This window comes from Esox lucius, chromosome 15, assembly GCF_011004845.1.
Source record: "Esox lucius isolate fEsoLuc1 chromosome 15, fEsoLuc1.pri, whole genome shotgun sequence".
NCBI classification, from domain to species: domain Eukaryota; kingdom Metazoa; phylum Chordata; class Actinopteri; order Esociformes; family Esocidae; genus Esox; species Esox lucius.
The window spans coordinates 34336078-34352464 of NC_047583.1; the positions used below are offsets into that span (position 1 = coordinate 34336078).

General features: G+C 44.1%; 1 protein-coding gene across 3 annotated transcripts in view; it reads right to left on the reverse strand.

Annotated features, from left to right (window-relative positions):
- Positions 1–16387, reverse strand: part of kif6 (kinesin family member 6) — a 273774-nt gene that overhangs the window by 29723 nt on the left and 227664 nt on the right. For 2 of the 3 annotated variants that reach the window (XM_029125384.2, XM_013131828.4), the window contains 2 exons: positions 12490–12605; positions 9875–10683 (listed from right to left, as the gene is read on the reverse strand). The exons of the other annotated variant lie outside the window; for it this stretch is intronic. In XM_029125384.2, coding sequence (XP_028981217.1) covers positions 10667–10683; positions 12490–12605 — 133 coding nt within the window. In that variant the 3' untranslated portion in view covers positions 9875–10666. Of the gene's footprint in view, positions 1–9874; positions 10684–12489; positions 12606–16387 lie in introns of those variants that run through there. 3 annotated transcript variants of the gene reach the window in all.

The following is a 16387-nucleotide window of genomic DNA, read 5'->3' on the forward strand; positions in this document are numbered from 1 at the left end:
GGACCAAGCTCCTGCTTCGGTTGTACAGGGACCTGACAGCCCTTAGCAAAGGACCCAGGACCCCATATTCCCCAAGCACCCTCCACAAGATGCCGCGAGGGACACAGTCGAATGCTTTCTCCAAATCCACAAAACACATGTGGATTGGTTGGGCAAACTCCCATGAACCCTCCAACACCCCGTAGAGGGTATAGAGCTGGTCCAGTGTTCCACGGCCCGGACGAAAACCACACTGTTCCTCCTGAATCCGAGGTTCTACTATCGGCCGTATTCTCCTCTCCAGAACCCTGGCATAGACTTTCCCGGGGAGGCTGAGAAGTGTGATCCCCCTATAGTTGGAACACACCCTCCGGTCCCCCTTCTTATAAAGAGGGACCACCACCCCGGTCTGCCATCCCAGAGGCACTGTCCCCGACCGCCACGCGATGTTGCACAGGCGTGTCAACCAAGACAGCCCCACAACATCCAGAGACTTGAGGTACTCAGGGCGGATCTCATCCACCCCCGGTGCCTTGCCACCGAGGAGTTTCTTGACCACCTCAGTGACTTCAGCCCGGGTGATGGACGAGTCCACCTCTGAGCCCTCATCCTCTGCTTCCTCAATGGAAGACGTGTCAGCGGGATTGAGGAGATCCTCGAAGTACTCCTTCCACCGCCCGACGACATCCTCAGTTGAGGTCAACAGCTGCCCACCTCTACTGTAAACAGCGTTGGTAGGGCACTGTTTCCCTCTCCTGAGGCGCCGGATGGTTTGCCAGAATCTCTTCGAGGCCAGCCGATAGTCCTTCTCCATGGCCTCACCGAACTCCTCCCAGGCCCGAGTTTTTGCCTCCACAACCACCCGGGCTGCAGCCCGCTTGGCCTGTCGGTACCCGTCAGCTGCCTCAGGAGTCCCACAAGCCAACCAGGCCTGATAGGACTCCTTCTTCAGCTTGACGGCATCCCTTACTTCCGGTGTCCACCACCGGGTTCGGGGATTGCCGCCTCGACAGGCACCGGAGACCTTACGGCCACAGCTCCGAGCGGCCGCTTCGACAATGGCGGTGGAGAACATGGTCCACTCGGACTCAATATCTCCAACCTCCCTCGGGATCCAGTCGAAACTCTGCCGGAGGTGGGAGTTAAAGATCTCTCTGACAGGAGACTCGGCCAGACGTTCCCAGCAGACCCTTACAGTACGCTTGGGCCTGCCGAGTCTGTCCAGCTTCCTCCCCCGCCATCGGATCCAACTCACCACCAGGTGGTGATCAGTTGACAGCTCCGCCCCTCTCTTCACCCGAGTGTCCAAGACATACGGCCGCAGGTCAGATGAGACGACAACAAAGTCGATCATCGACCTGCGGCCTAGGGTGTCCTGGTGCCACGTGCACTGATGGACACCCTTATGCTTGAACATGGTGTTCGTTATGGACAAACTGTGACTAGCACAGAAGTCCAATAATTGAACACCACTCGGGTTCAGATCCGGGGGGCCGTTCCTCCCAATCACGCCCCTCCAGGTGTCACTGTCGTTGCCCACGTGGGCGTTGAAGTCCCCCAGTAGAACAATAGAGTCCCCAGTCGGAGCACTTTCCAGCACCCCTCCCAGAGACTCCAAGAAGGTCGGGTACTCTGCACTGCCGTTCGGCCCGTAGGCACAAACAACAGTGAGAGACCTATCCCCGACCCGTAGGCGCAGGGAAACGACCCTCTCGTTCACCGGGGTAAACTCCAACACATGGCGGCAGAGCTGGGGAGCTATGAGCAAACCCACACCAGCCCGCCGCCTCTCACCATGGGCAACTCCAGAGTGGTGAAGAGTCCATCCTCTCTCAAGGAGTGTGGTTCCAGAGCCCAAGCCGTGTGTAGAGGTGATCCCGATTACCTCTAATCGGAACCTCTCAACCTCACGCACCAACTCAGGCTCCTTCCCCGCCAGCGAGGTGACATTCCACGTCCCTAGAGCCAGTTTCCGTGTCCAGAGATCGGGTTGTCTAGGCCCCTGCCTTCGACTGCCGCCCGATCCTCTTCGCACCGGCCCCTTATGGTCCCTCCTGTGGGTGGTGAGCCCACGGGAGGGCGGCCCCACGTCGCCCGTTCGGGCTGAGCCCGGCCGGGCCCCATGGGGGAAGGCCCGGCCACCAGGCGCTCGCATACGAGCCCCAACCCCGGGCCTGGCTCCAGGGTGGGGCCCCGGCTGCGCCATACCGGGCGACGTCACGGTACTCAAAATGTTTTTCTTCATTAAGGGGGTTTTGAACCGCTCTTAGTCTGACCCGTCGCCTAAGACCCAATCAACATTTAAAATAGGAAGTCTAATTTTACGGGTGTGGGCTATTCAGGGAATAACGGACCGTGGCTATAAAGGATGCAAATCAAGTCCCCATGGGAAACAGCATGGTTTCTTAACGTTAAAGACTATCGCCATGTGGTTCTGCATTCTACTCCAAGGAGAGAGAAACACAATATTTTAATCTGTCCTAATGAAACCACAAGACCATATTCTACCAAAGTAGAAAAACATCACTGTACCAATTTCCAATCTATCCCTCTAATGAAATTTAGGACATTATTCCCATATAAAATCCTAAGTTATCAGGCGAATACCTCCACGTGTGCCAGAAACCAGCACAACACTAGAAGGCAAGTTTAAATTTCATGGAGTCAGCGCTTAGGCAAAAGTTGAAAGAGTGAGCCTCGTCAGAGAGGCCCACTCAAGTGAACAACAAACAAAGCTAAACCTTGCGAATTCAAAACTTCCAAGTTAACAACAATCTCGGTAAACTAAATCAAATATTCCACCAAGGAATACACAATGTAGCCAATCGGGACCCTCGTACACAGGGAATACCAAAATGGAAATGCATTTACTTGGTCGACCATAACCAGGTATTGACAATTCAATATCCCAAAACCATTATATACAGGAGCAATCTCTATTCCATCTCACAGTCTAACTGCTGAAGTCCAACTGCTTAAAATCCTGCAAGAATCACCCCGCAATAGGTTAACTGCATGGGAATTGTTGTCAGGACATTGAACAAAAAATACTTTTTCCTAACTACAGTTGCCATAACTGAAATGCCCTAAAAATAAATGCCCTCAAATCCATCAATTGTGACATACCGAAACCATCCACCTAGTTTATGAATCCAGAAAAGGTAAAACTCCTGTATACTCTAAATATGGCATGGCATGGCATCATCTTCCGCTTATCCGGGGCCGGGTCGCGGGGGCAGCAGTCTAAGCAGGGATGCCCAGACTTCCCTCTCCCCAGACACTTCCTCCAGCTCTTCCGGGGGGACACCGAGGCGTTCCCAGGCCAGCCGGGAGACATAGTCCCTCCAGCGTGTCCTAGGTCTTCCCCGGGGTCTCTTCCCGGTGGGACGGGACCGGAACACCTTCCCAGGAAGGCGTTCCGGAGGCATCCGAAACAGATGCCCAAGCCACCTCAGCTGACCCCTCTCGATGTGGAGGAGCAGCGGCTCTACTCTGAGCTCCTCCCGGGTGACCGAGCTTCTCACCCTATCTCTAAGGGATCGCCCAGCCACCCTGCGGAGAAAGCTCATTTCGGCCGCCTGTATCCGGGATCTTGTCCTTTCGGTCATGACCCAAAGCTCATGACCATAGGTGAGAGTAGGAACGTAGATTGACCGGTAAATCGAGAGCTTCGCCTTGCGGCTCAGCTCTTTCTTCACCACAACAGACAGATACATCGACCGCATTACTGCAGAAGCTGCACCGATCCGTCTGTCAATCTCCCGTTCCATCCTTCCCTCACTCGTGAACAGGACCCCTAGATACTTAAACTCCTCCACTTGAGGCAGGCACTCTCCACCAACCTGAAGTGGGCAAGCCACCCTTTTCCGACTGAGAACCATGGCCTCGGATTTGGAGGTACTGATTTTCATCCCCACCGCTTCACACTCGGCTGCAAACCGTCCAAGTGCATGCTGAAGGTCCTGGCTTGAAGGGGCCAACACGACAACATCATCCGCAAAGAGCAGAGACGAAATCGTGTGGTCCCCAAACCTGACACCCTCCGGCCCCTGGCTGCGCCTAGAAATTCTGTCCATAAAAATTACGAACAGAACCGGTGACAAAGGGCAGCCCTGCCGGAGTCCAACATGCACAGGGAACAAGTCTGACTTACTGCCGGCAATGCGGACCAAGCTCCTGCTTCGGTCGTACAGGGACCTGACAGCCCTTAGCAAAGGACCCAGGACCCCATATTCCCGAAGCACTCTCCACAGGATGCCGCGAGGGACACAGTCGAATGCCTTCTCCAAATCCACAAAACACATGTGGACTGGTTGGGCAAACTCCCATGAACCCTCCATCACCCTGTAGAGAGTATAGAGCTGGTCCAGTGTTCCACGGCCTGGACGAAAACCACACTGTTCCTCCTGAATCCGAGGTTCTACTATCGGCCGTATTCTCCTCTCCAGAACCCTGGCATAGACTTTCCCGGGGAGGCTGAGAAGTGTGATCCCCCTATAGTTGGAACACACCCTCCGGTCCCCCTTCTTAAAAAGAGGGACCACCACCCCGGTCTGCCATCCCAGAGGCACTGTCCCCGACTGCCACGCGATGTTGCACAGGCGTGTCAGCCAAGACAGCCCCACAACATCCAGAGACTTGAGGTACTCAGGGCGGATCTCATCCACCCCCGGTGCCTTGCCACCGAGGAGTTTCTTAACCACCTCGGTGACTTCAGCCCGGGTGATGGACGAGTCCACCTCTGAGCCCTCATCCTCTGCTTCCTCAATGGAAGACGTGACGGCGGGATTGAGGAGATCCTCGAAGTACTCCTTCCACCGCCCGACGACATCCCCAGTTGAGGTCAACAGCTGCCCACCTCTACTGTAAACAGCGTTGGTAGGGCACTGTTTCCCTCTCCTGAGGCGCCGGATGGTTTGCCAGAATCTCTTCGAGGCCAGCCGATAGTCCTTCTCCATGGCCTCACCGAACTCCTCCCAGGCCCGAGTTTTTGCCTCCACAACCACCCGGGCTGCAGTCCGCTTGGCCTGTCGGTACCCGTCAGCTGCCTCTGGAGTCCCACAAGCCAACCAGGCCTGATAGGACTCCTTCTTCAGCTTGACGGCATCCCTTACTTCCGGTGTACTCTAAATATGTCAGAGAAAAACCAGGGTTATGTTAAGGAATGATCTCACCGGTTGATGGTCCCTGGTCCGTCTCCTCTGACCGCCAGCACCCTTCCCTCAGGCGGTTCAGTGTTCCTGCATGTTCCCGTTGGGTCGCTCGCGACGAGGCCACAGAAATAGCGAAAACTGCCTCTAGGGAACACTACATAAATAGCCATCGTCTTGATTCCCACGGGTATCTTCCCAAATCCAATGACCAGTCGAATGACTAGCGGTTCGCTTCATCAATTTAAACGTAGCGGTTATCATTGTCCCTTCCTCAACCCCGGGTCTGTAGTCTTTCTAGCTGCTGCAAACACCGGCCGGGCCAGAAGTTTACGTATCGGGTGTGTTCTTCTCCCCTTTTTGGACTTTTTCTTGACCCACGTAGACGCTCTCAACACTTCTAAAGTGGAGCAAAATGGCCTCCAGACGGCCTACTGCATCCCCACGTTCACAACAAAGAGGTCCATAGAGCGAAACTAGTCACCAGCGGGGTTGGCTACATCAATTTTAGGGAAATGTTCTCCACCGATGCAGTTTCGCCGGGCGGGGTAGGACGATGCAAAACTCCAAGGAGTCCCAGCAATCGGCCTGGCGGAACACCGCAGGGGGTGGAGGCGGTCAGAGGGACGATCCATCCAACCTGAGCAAAAACAACTACAAAACAGAGATCAATAAACCCCACACAAAGCATCGAGACTTTCTATATACCGTAGCCTACCCCTTCCAAACAAATTTATATCATAACATCTGTACGTTACTTAGGCCATATTCCTCCAATCGGCCCGGTAGGCCACGCATCCACCACCTAATGAAAACGCCATTAACCGGAAAAACCTAATAACTCCTGAAGATACATTCGTTCACATGCCCAGACAACAGAAACATGAACTTCGCCGCCAAATATTTACCACAAGGCTTATCCATTATCAAAAGCAGCAAAAACATGTGTGGCAAAACAGACCCATGTGTATAAATTTATCTCAAGTAATGTGAGCATGCCCCGGACGTCATAACCACTTTAACTGAATGTGCCCTGACACATATACCCGTGCCCTAACACATAGGAGTGCCCTAGCTTTGCAGACATGTACAGTGGGGTATTTGATACAAGTATTTGATACACCGCCGATTTTGCAGGTTTTCCCACTTACAAAGCATGTAGAAGTCTGTCATTTTTATCATAGGTACTCTTCAACTGTGAGAGACGGAATCTAAAACAAAAATCCAGAAAATCACATTGTATGATTTTTAAATAATTAATTTGCATTTTATTGCATGACTTAAGTATTTGATCATCTACCAACCCGTAAGAATTCCGGCTCTCACAGACCTCATTAAGAAGCCCTCCTGTTCTCCACTCATTACCTGTATTAACTGCACCTGTTTGAACTTGTTACCTGTATAAAAGACACCTGTCCACACACTCAATCAAACAGACTCCAACCTCTCCACAATGGCCAAGACCAGATATCTGTGTAAGAACATCAGGGATAAAATTTTGACATGCCAGAACCCTTGGAGCCCAGAGAGACCTTATCTGGTGGTCGCACCAATGCTTTGGTTTTAAGGTGTTTAGCCCAAGAGAATAAATCTATAGAATATAGTGACTTTACATCCCTTTACCCTCATGTCATGAGCAAATATCACTTTCCTCTGGGCCATCCTGAACATTCATCGTGACTTTGCCCCAAAACTATTTGGGAGTGATTAAGGCAACAGTATACCCTCCTCTGGGTTTATTTCTTCCAGTGTTACCCTCAAGGGGTCATAACGGGGAAGCTTTTCTTTAGTCTTTGACGTACATGCAGTGATGAGAATAATCAGCAACTGTCCTATAATAATTCTGATGAAGAGAGAGCTCTGACAGGGGTATGGGTCCCAGAGAAATTCATTATGGCCCTTGCTAAAAGGCTACACTGTTGCCTTCTAGTGTGGAATTGTACCTAAAAATCTGATAATCTTTTTAAAGAGTATATCAAGACTTTCTTGAAAGGTAAGAAGATGGCTTCGGTCTATCCTGAATCAGCCACTGACAAGTATATTCAGGATTATTACGTCTGGATCCTGAAAAAATACAAGTCAATCAGGCAAATAGAAGTGTTTCAAAGATTTTTCTGACTATGGGGACAATATGCTCAGAGAAGCCCAACAACTCACAGAGTTCCTTTTTTCAAACCGATTTTAAATATTTCATTGAATGAAGACGTTGCTCTGGTACAGTGGAGGTACAAAAATAATTACCTTAGGTCCCCCGGTAACGTGAACCTACTGATTGCTGCCTTTACAACAGCCAATGGACATCTTGAATTGTACAACCTGATGGACCAACTAAAGAGGCCTGTGCTATACCATGACACAGACTCTGTGGTCTATGTTTACAAGGCAGGTGAATGGAAACCCCCTCTGAGCAATTATTTGGGTGGTTTAACAAATGAGCTTGATGATGGTGATCATATCACAGAATGGGCATCCTGTGGTCCCAAGACCACGATTGCGTTGTCTTGAAGGCCAAAGGCATCACACAAAATTATGAAAACGCTCCAAAGGTGAACCTTAAATCAATCACAAATTTGGTTGGGGGATTATAGAGGTTTGACATTGGAGTGTTTCTGTACTCTCACCCTTTATGAATGTAATAGCATGATCGAGCACCTGAGTATATACAATTAACCAATATGGTCGCAATACAATTAAATGATGTATGGATAATCAATCAATGTATCAGGATAAATATAAAGTCTTGTATTACAATAAACACTGTCTGGGGATGATCAGGAAACAATGAAAGTAGAGGACCCTAATGCCTCTATTCTTTTTATAGAAGTTTCTAAAGCCTGCGCCACCAATATTTAACAAGGAACGGACCTTGGAAGGTTGAAAAACAATGCTGGCGGAAGGGTATTAAGTTCAGCAAAATAATTAGCCAGGGGATAGCCAGGAAGGTTATATAAGATAACACTGTATAAATATGTGTCTGGAGTTGGCAAGACAGTTGTTCCTGCAGGTCAACATGGCATTTATGATTGCTCATTAAAAGTCTAATTTGAATCCACAAACTCCTTTTTTTTTTGTTGCATCCTTTTTGGCAAGAAGACACATTTTTCCATGACAAGATTCATAAAAGACAGAACTAAATCTTTACCTCCTACAAAATAATTGTGAGGGATAAAAATGGGTTCCATCTAAGAAATGCTCCACTCACGAAAACATTCCGGGTGGTGTATGACGGGAGTAATGCTAGCAGACGGTACCACATTACCATTTGGCTTTTGATTAGACATGATGGATTGTGTAGAAAATTTCGAATGCTTATGTTGGGCTGATCTGATCTTAAGACCCATCTCTTGTTAAAATGAAAAATGGGCTTACATGTAATTCCGTGCTTGAAAGGTTAACAACCACCGGTTGTATGCCATCTGTTGCACCACATGGCAGTGGAACCCTGGCACCGTTTTGTTGAACACCAAACATCTTACCGCTGACACAACACTTATTTACTGCCTGGGAATTTAACATTCCGGAACCCTAAGACCCATTTGTTAATTAACATTCCGGAACCCTAAGACCCATTTGTTAATCATCAAACATAACCCACCTGTTATATCACTAGTCTGTTTTGCTCATCAGGCGTTGTAAAACATCAAACACAGACACATCAATGTAATCATAAATTACAAAGTCACAGGACATGCATAGGTCACTCCTGAAGTCCCACCCTAGCACACGTCATAACGGAAGTCCCACCCTACAAACCGGATGTCCCGCCCACCTGTCACATCAATATGGATGTCCCACCCTCCACCCGCCATAAATCACCATTCTGACACATTATACCCTACATTTACTACTATCATGGTATGTTTGGATAGTGAATTGTTCCCTATTATAAGTGGTTCCTGTCAAAGGTACATGTTTTCCCTATTTTAAAGGTAGAATATTTCACTGGTACAACAGGATATGCATAAGTCTTTTGTATGATATTGAAGCATGGATCTTAGCATGGATCTTGATACGGACAAGGGAGGTTTTGATTGTTCAATGGACTTGAGGGAATGTTTCATCATGATGTTATGTTTTCGTTTGATTTTCTGCTGAACACCGTTAACACTAATAGTAGCCTGTGAACGTCTCAATGTTTCTCGACCTTTGTAATCTGAGGAGGGGACAGGATTGATAACTGTCATACATTGTGTTATGTGTCGGAGTATAGTGTGTCAATTGTCTTGTTTACATTCATTTTCATTTGAGGAATAATAAGACCTGATTGGTCAGATACTCCTTTTGTTATTTCGTCCTGACCATTTGTAACATAAGTGTATGGGCCTTTTCTTTTCATTAGGGATTGAATTGTACTTGTAATGTTTCCTTTAAATGTTTGATAGGGGGAAGTGTGGAATCTGAGCATTAACAATTACAATATGAATGTACGTTTCATTGGAAGTGAATGTGCCTAGATAATGAGAAAAACAGAAACCTCTCTGTTTAGATTATATTTCTGTAGGTTGCGCTCTAATAACCACAGGAATGTTTACATTGACCATTTGGCATGGGGGTTACTGTCTTGGAAACCTGATCTTTGCTTGTTAGAAACGCCCTTAATGTATAGGCTAGCTTGCAACTAACATTACAGTGAGAAGATAATGGAATGTTCACCGAATTATATCTGTGCTGCAATTTTCCAATAAACTTGAGCGAACTTCTTCCTGGATTTGATACGGGTTCTACTTTATTTGACCACTATATGTAGCCGCTGATTTCTAACACTGTCAAAGTAAAGTAAAAAAAAAAAGCATTTACATAGTATTTGTTTGCATAGACAGTTTTTGAAAAAAAATAACTTAACTGTTCTATGGATTTATATCACTATCTATCTGACAGATTTACAATAAGCCAATACATAGTCAGAAATCAATGGCCAATGAAGTGTCAAAATACATGTTTTATAATACTCAGGATTAATTAAAATCCTAAAAACAGGATTAATTCCCTCTTTTTATACGCATTGCGCATCTCAAATTGCATTCTACTTCCTAAATGTACTACTCTAGACAAGACCCTGGTCAAAGGTAGTGGGAAAGAAATGAGGTATATGGTGCCATTTGGGACTTATTATCATCCAGGTTGTTTAGAGCAGCTGGGATGCTGTAAATACCCAGAAAGGTTAGCCTCTCTGATATCTTGGGAAAATATTTGTTCAGACCAAACAAGGTGGCATTGGCTGTGATTTACACTGCTATTGTCACATCACTCTTGCACTATATCTATCAGCTTAGTGTGATTGCATGCATGTATGAGGGTAGGTCAGGTGGTGAGAGAGTGGGTTAAAGAGTGTGAGACAGCAAGAGCAAGTCAGTGTATGTGTGTGTTTTAGAGACAGAGAATGCAAGCATACATAGAGAGTGGGTTGGTAGGTCTGTGTGTGTGTATACTGTATGTATATGTGACTAAGTGGATAGATCTATTAACACATTCAGAGGTTTCCAGGTGGCACTTCACTTCCCCACTTGCTTTGGATGCAGCAACGACAAGTATTTAGGTCATGGCTGAGGTGGCCCTGAAACACAAAATAAATAAATCAATCAATCAGTCAAATGTAAAAAAAAGCACTTTTACATCAGAGGTTCTCACAAATCCAGCTCATCCATAAAACCAATCAGTGTAGGAATTACAGCCCTTTTTATACATAGTCTCACTCCCCAAATTTTAGGTGATGTGATGGTAATTCTATCGATCGACACTCTTAAATAAGGAAGTACAGAGACGAAGTTCCCGTGGCACATTCTGACAGTTTTATTAATATTTGCAAATATGAGAGACGCGTCAAACGCTTACCAACATAATCGTCCGAGGAGTCTCTAACTCAATATACACTCACCTAAAGGATTATTAGGAACACCTGTTCAATTTCTCATTAATGCAATTATCTAATCAACCAATCACATGGCAGTTGCTTCAATGCATTTAGGGGTGTGGTCCTGGTCAAGACAATCTCCTGAACACCAAACTGAATGTCAGAATAGGAAAGAAAGGTGATTTAAGCAATTTTGAGCGTGGCATGGTTGTTGTTATAGACCTATCAAACACAGTTGATGCAGAAGATCATTAACATTTAATTAGCAAGTTGAGGCCATTAGGCCTGTTTATGGTTTCAAAACCATCTAAGTGATATAACTCAAAGGTGGCACAAAGGTGTGCCACAGGGTTGGATTTGGTGTCAGTATCAATGGCATTGGAGTTGATATAAAAATTGCAATATTCATTTTTATGCAGATGACACAGTATTCCACTGCAGCTTCTATAAATCAAAAAATTGCCAATTTGCAGTCTGATTTCCAAGTATTAAAGAAGTCCTTATAAGATCTTAAATTAGATCTAAATGTAAAAATAACAAAAACATTATATTTTCTAGATTGCATTTCTCAGAAATACTTTTTCAAGTACTACTCTGGACAGTTCACAAATATAATGAGTTTCCTATTATTTATGCCTGGGTATCTGGCTTGATGACAAGCTCTCTTTTGAAATACATATCACAGAGTTAATAAAGATATTAAAATCAAGATTGGATTCCTACTGTATATCAAAATAGAGCCAGTCTATCTTTTGATAATAGGAAAAAAATAATTGCAACCGTTATGTCTGTTTTGGACTATGAGAATGTAAATCATGCAGGCAGCTGCTTCTAAACTTAAACCAATTAGATGATGTGCCCTTCGATTTATATCAGGTGATAGCTATAGGACTCATCATTGCACTTTGTATTAAAAGATGGGATGGTCCTCTCTTTATGTAAGAGAGAAGCACTCTTGTTTAAATACAAGGCACTCCTACAGAAGCTTCCAGCATATATAAAAATAAGACAATTAAGAAAAGTAATTATAGAAAAAGAACATAGGATATGAACTGCTTTTACTTTTATTGCCCCACAGAAGTGAAAAATGCTGCACACTGAGCTCAGACTTGAATACCTAGTTTTGAAAGCAAGGCTGGAGTTCACACGCAAGGAAAAATTTGTATTTTGTGATGTATTTGTATTATCTTTATTGTTTAATATGTAAATACATCATGTGTATTTTTATTGCATTTGCCTTCATTGCACATCTATACAATTCAATTGTAATATACAAATACTAAATACAAAATGTTCTGCCCTACTCTATTTGCACTTCTGGTTAGATGCTAACTGAATTTCATTGTACTGTACTTGTACTGTTCAATGAAAATAAAGTGGAATTTAATCTAATCTAGAGGATGAGGCAGTAATATATTACTTCTCCAACGGGAAAAGACCAGCTAGATTTGCCCCAGCAGGTCTCAACAAGAAATCTTAATATTATATAAAACATTTGTAAAAGTGTACCTGTCCTGTTTAGTAGGTTGTGTCTGGCTCTAATGAAGGCCAGGATATCTGTATCTGTTTGCTGGTCTCCAGTCAGTGGGATGGAGGACTTTGAGAGCTCAGTCGAGGTCAGGGCCCTGTAACAAACACAAACAAGCATGCATACAAACATTCATAATCAGACACCTAATGTTTCTAAATGAACAACCTCCCAACCACGCACACAGTTAAAAAGGTAACTGTACAATGACATGACAATCATTTAAAATACGATAACATTTCAAAATGTACACAATGTAAAAGGATTCCATCCTGGTCGCGGAACAACCGACCAGCTCTTTACTCTTGCAAGGATCCTGGAGGGGGCCTGGGAATATGCCCATCCTGTCTACATGTGTTTTGTGGATCTGGAGAAGGTGTATGACCGGGTCCCCTGGGAGATACTGTGGGAGGTGCTGCGGGAGTATGGGGTGAGGAGGTCCCTTCTGAGGGCTATCCAATCCCTGTACGTCCAAAGTGAGAGCTGTGTTCGGGTTCTCGGTAGTAAGTCAGACTCGTTCCAGGTGGGGGTTGGCCTCCGCCAGGGCTGCGCTTTGTCACCAATCCTGTTTGTAACTTTTATGGACAGGATATCGAGCGGGAGATTGGCCGGAGAATCGGAGCAGCGGGGTCGGTATTGCATTCGCTTTACCGCACCGTTGTGACGAAAAGAGAGCTGAGCCGGAAGGCAAAGCTCTCGATATACCGGTCAATTTTCCTTCCTACTCTCACCTATGGTCATGAAGGCTGGGTCATGAAAGAACAAGATGAGAAGATGAGACAATGTAAAAGGTTAGGCTGCCAAGAGCGTCAAGATTTTGCAACTACGCTGTAGAAAATATATATACGTATTTGTTTAGAATTTAAAAAAAATGTGCCTATACATAAAGGCCAAGATGTTTTATAGTACTGCAGGTACTGAGTGGAGACGATTTGATTGGACAGCTGAGACATGATAGATAATGTGTTCTGTATTGCATAAACAGCATTAGTCTATCTCAGCCTGTAGCTGATGCATTTTGTTTAAGGTGAGTTTTGCACATCTTTTTCTCCCGCCACACTGCGTGGGCATTATGTGCAGAAAAGTCATTTTGAAAAGTATTTTCTCCTGCTGAGTTCATTGCTGCAGATTCTCATTCCCCACAAATTCAAATGAATGCATTATTAGCAAAAGAATAGGCCACCTAAAATTACCACCAACATAAGCCTGATTATAAACTTCTTCTGATCCTCCTAATCTCTGTAAATCAACTGCATTACATCTGTGTGTTTCATGAGTTTCTTTATGTAGCACCCTGAATGCTTTGTCAAAGAGCAGAGCAACACACAAGTGTCCTAGAAAAGCATGCAAGGTCAAGCATGCACTGACCACATGAAGTGAGCAGTACTGGAGCAATATTGAGAGACAGCCTTCTGGGTTCCAGATACATTTTGCCCTCTCTGCCTACATACTCTGCACTGGATCATGCTAAATGTAACACCTACCATGTACACATTTGTAACTTCAACTCGAAATGGAGGACCAAAGGGGTCAATATATAAATAATTAATTAAATAAATATATAATTTTAAGTGGCATTATTATGAAATATTTTTTTATAATGCAACTTTTTAAAATGATAATAAAACAATAAATAATGATATTTCATAATAATACATTGTATTTCCCAATCGTATTTTTCATTATAAGATGTATTTCATAAGATTATGGCCTTAATATTGTGACCTATTTCATATTTTCCTGGTGTATTTCATCATTTAATGGCATATTTTAACATTTAATTATATATTTTAACATTTAATTATCTATTTTAACATTTAATGCTGTATTTAATTGTGTATTTCATGATCCCGAGGGATATGTCAATCAATGCAAGTGGGTGGTCTTTAGCTGCTGATAGGCTCATCCAGCAACAATAGCTTCACCAAGAATTGTTCACAACTATTAGTTGCACTGGATTTATCTGCTAGCGAGCAAATGTAAAAACAATGTTGTCTACCTGGCAACACCTGATCAAAACTGTATCGAGATAGTGAGGTTTATTTCAGTGAGTGAGCAATGTATAACTACGAATAGTGACTTTCCTATTAGCCAACATGAATGACCCAGGAAACATAACAACATTAGACAGTATGGTGGGAACCATCTGGATGAGTCTCTTTCACTCCACTTGTGTTAGAACTACACGTGTAGCGAATATCAAGCGAATTAAAGCACTGGATGTAATATTTTTATTGCTATTCTCTGCTACAAGCAACACTGATTTGCTTCCTTCACGAGTGACACTGCCAAAACAGGTGCACATTATTGCTGAAACAAGCACGATACTCTGTTTGGCAAGTAACAACCCTGTGAAATTGAACCAAAACGTGCCCTATGAAAACATCTGCTGTCTTAGAGTTAGTTTTCTTAGCCCCATTCCATTCCAAAAACAATCAGACATCTTCAAAAACAAGCAGATATCTTAATTTCATGTTTGGTATTGGGTCAAAAGATCCAGGGCTACTCCAAAAAGACCCTGGGCTCGACAGTCCCAGAAGCCCAGGCCTAACAATCTCGCTGGCAGTGACGAGCAGCATTTTCATTTGTTTTAGCACTTCTATTGACAAATATGTATATAATAATAGTGATTTGGCCAGAAATGTCTTCATACAAACTTGATGAATTGCTATAACTCAGTACAACCGCTAATGCGTCAAAATCGCCCAAAAACGAGCCACTGTTGGTGAAGATAGTGTCGCTAGATGAGCCTATCAGCAGCTAAAGATCATACACTTACATTGATTGACATATCTCTTGTGATCATAAAAATATGCTTTGAAAAACTGTCATTAAATGTGGAAATACAACATGAAATTATGACATAGGTCATATTATGAAAAAGGACATGATTTTATATGATGAAAATAGAAAGATTAGGACATACAAAGTATTATTATGAAATGTCATACCACTATTTTCAAAATAGGCCTTATAAAAAGATGTCCTATTAATGTGCCACATAATCTATACAGTATATATTTAATTATTTAGAAATGTATTTATTTCATTTTGACTCCTTTAATCCTCCATACAAATTTGACATTCAAGCCTAAAATAGCTTTTTAAACGGCGCACTGTGTAGCACTGTATATCCTGCCTCTAACGTTTATAAGACTGAATTTAAAACATATAAGACTGAATTTATTTACTGAACAAAAAACGAATGGTATTAGCTAGTCCAGAATTTGCATGTAGGTTAAAATGAGGAATATCTCAGGCACTCTGAACAATTTTGTAGACAAAATATATTTAAAATAAACATTAACTTAAAACATTAACTGCAGATGTCATCTAGTCAATGGGGTCCTGGCCCCAAAAGGGGCCCAATTAGCCCAATTATTTTTGTTAGGATTATTATTATTATTGTTAGGGGGTCCTGGCCCCGAAGGACCTCAAGGAGCCCTGTTATTTTTGTTAGGATTATTATTAAGAATAAATGGGTGCCATGGCTTGTGACCATCCATCTTCCTCTTGAACAAACAAGGTTTTCAATGGTTCAGGTCTGGGGATTGGGCTGGGCATGACAGAGTCTTGATCTGGTGGTCCTCCATCCACACCTTGATTGACGTGGATGCGTGGCATGGAGCATTGTCCTGCTGGAAAAACCAATTCTCAGAGTTGGGGAACATTGTCAGAGCAGAATGAACATGGTGCAAGGAAGGGTGTCCGTAACTGACCCCACTGTGGTAATGTACTTTGTATCATCACCCGGCTGTCCTCAATCTGTTGGAATATAGAATGTTGTACCAAGGGTCAGTATACATAGTCATAATTGTTAATAACACTTTAGAACATGACTAAAAATGTCTGTAAATAATTAAACTTACACAAAGTATC